This window comes from Theobroma umbraticum, unplaced genomic scaffold (assembly GCF_002168275.2).
Source record: "Theobroma umbraticum cultivar Fairchild unplaced genomic scaffold, ASM216827v3 scaffold_147.0, whole genome shotgun sequence".
Lineage (NCBI taxonomy): Eukaryota > Viridiplantae > Streptophyta > Magnoliopsida > Malvales > Malvaceae > Theobroma > Theobroma umbraticum.
In genome coordinates this window covers 6,748,519-6,750,322 of record NW_018397259.1, presented here as the reverse complement: position 1 = coordinate 6,750,322, position 1,804 = coordinate 6,748,519, and the positions used below count along the sequence as shown (strand labels likewise).

Genomic DNA, 1,804 nt, shown 5'->3' with positions numbered 1-1,804 from the left:
CTGTTTTTTTAATTATGCTGCATGGTAAGATTGTAATGGTGGGTAGAGAGGCGAGGTGCTATGGTCCTCGTGTGGACATGAATTTCATATCGTGCTCCCAGCAAGTAGAGTCACAAAGTCTCACATTGAAGAAAACCTCCTAACAGGGAATAAGAGAAGATGTCATGGTTTTAGAAAAAAGAGTTATGAATCTTACATCGACTATTTTCTAGAATGAAACTAAGCATATAAGGGTTCACACCACTTTTAACCTGTGAGGTGCCTTTTGTGGAACAAAATTATTAAGTCAATAGATCAAAGTGAACAATACTTCATAGGAGTTGGTGTGGATTGTGACACGAGGCATATTCTCCGGACAAGAAATTTTTGTTGATAAATTAAAATGAATAAGATGGTAGAAATTACAAATACTTGACTACGTTGCAATGTATGACAACAGAAAAGAAGTTTTCCTTCTTAAATATTTAACTAGATTGGAGCTAATGTTAATTAGTCAATATTTTACTAGAGTGGGGCTAATCTTAATTAGTCCCATTAAAATATTAGTACAATTAAAGGCAGCTAATGGTTACAAGGAAATTTTAGTTGATTATTCTGTCCAAACATCATTATAGAGGCTTTACTACTGAATTTAGGAAATTGCAAAGATTGCATTTCAAAGACTTTATTTAGAACATAACGATCCAGCCATATGCAACATCCCTGTTGATGAATTTACCAAACTAGACTGGAGATTATTGTAGTGATTTGTTCACAGTTTTGACAATTCTATCACCCAATAGTTATAAGCACGACAAACAAGTTTCAAAGTTGAGAATCCAGCGTCCCTTGCCAATGTCTCAAGCTCTTTCTTTGTTCTCTCCTTTGCACCAGGGAGCAGGTGAGCCAAGCCCAAGTCCAAGTTAAGTGTTGTTGTTGGCAGAAGAGCAGTCATGGGCAGTTCTGGCAATATGGATTCCAATATTATCACTTTGCCAGACTCTGGTGTTGCATCATAACAATTTTTCGGTAACTTCAAGCATTGATCATCACCCATTGGTGAAGCAACCACTACAAAATTTTACAAAAAAAAAAAAACTGGTTGTTAGTTTACGTAGAAATTGTACTTATAGGTCGTGGTGGTATTGATTTTAATGGTTTCAAATTTCATACCAAAGAAAATATTGATGCTAACCTTCATGAAAATAACTTCTCGATGAGAAATTTGGGTGAACATATCTCCTCTTACATGCTCCAGACCTGACATAAAGGAAAAGAATATCAAAATTTAACAAATCCAATGAGGTAAGTTTAACAAAAATATGATTCTGCCAACACATGGAAAGGGGAAGCTTCATAGGAGAAATTTATCGATAAATTTGAGTCATTTTCTAGGATTACCTGGGAAATTGGGTGCATCTTTAACAAGAAGGGGCAAATCAAAGTTAATACCCTTGATTTGTGGATACTTGGAAAGAACGAGCTTAAGATTTGTTCCTAATCCACCACCCACACCTACCACTTGGCTAACGACCTCAAAACCCTTGTAAATTTCTAGTATTTTTTTCATGACTATGGCAGTGTGGTTGGACTTTGCTTGGTTGAAAGGGTTGAAGAAATTATTATCTTTTGCAGCCATCTCAAAAAAGTTCATCCCAAATCCCTTGACAAATGATAAGCCACCTTCCAATGTTGCTTCTTTGAAGAAGTTCCTATACAGGTTGACAAGATATAAGGTTAGAGATGAATCACTTTTTATTTTATTTTATTTGAGAAAAAGAAGATTCAAACTTAAATCAAATACTTGGGTGCAGAGACATTAAAT

The 1,804-nt window shown here is 35.3% G+C and overlaps 1 protein-coding gene across 1 annotated transcript in view; it reads right to left on the bottom strand.

Annotated features, from left to right (window-relative positions):
- Positions 1–751: 751 nt before the first annotated feature.
- Positions 752–1,804, bottom strand: part of LOC110415693 (caffeic acid 3-O-methyltransferase-like) — a 1,549-nt gene continuing 496 nt past the window's right edge. The window contains 4 exon segments of the mRNA XM_021427387.2: positions 752–1,032; positions 1,035–1,050; positions 1,175–1,239; positions 1,381–1,691. Of these exon segments, the coding sequence (XP_021283062.2) occupies positions 752–1,032; positions 1,035–1,050; positions 1,175–1,239; positions 1,381–1,691 (673 nt within the window).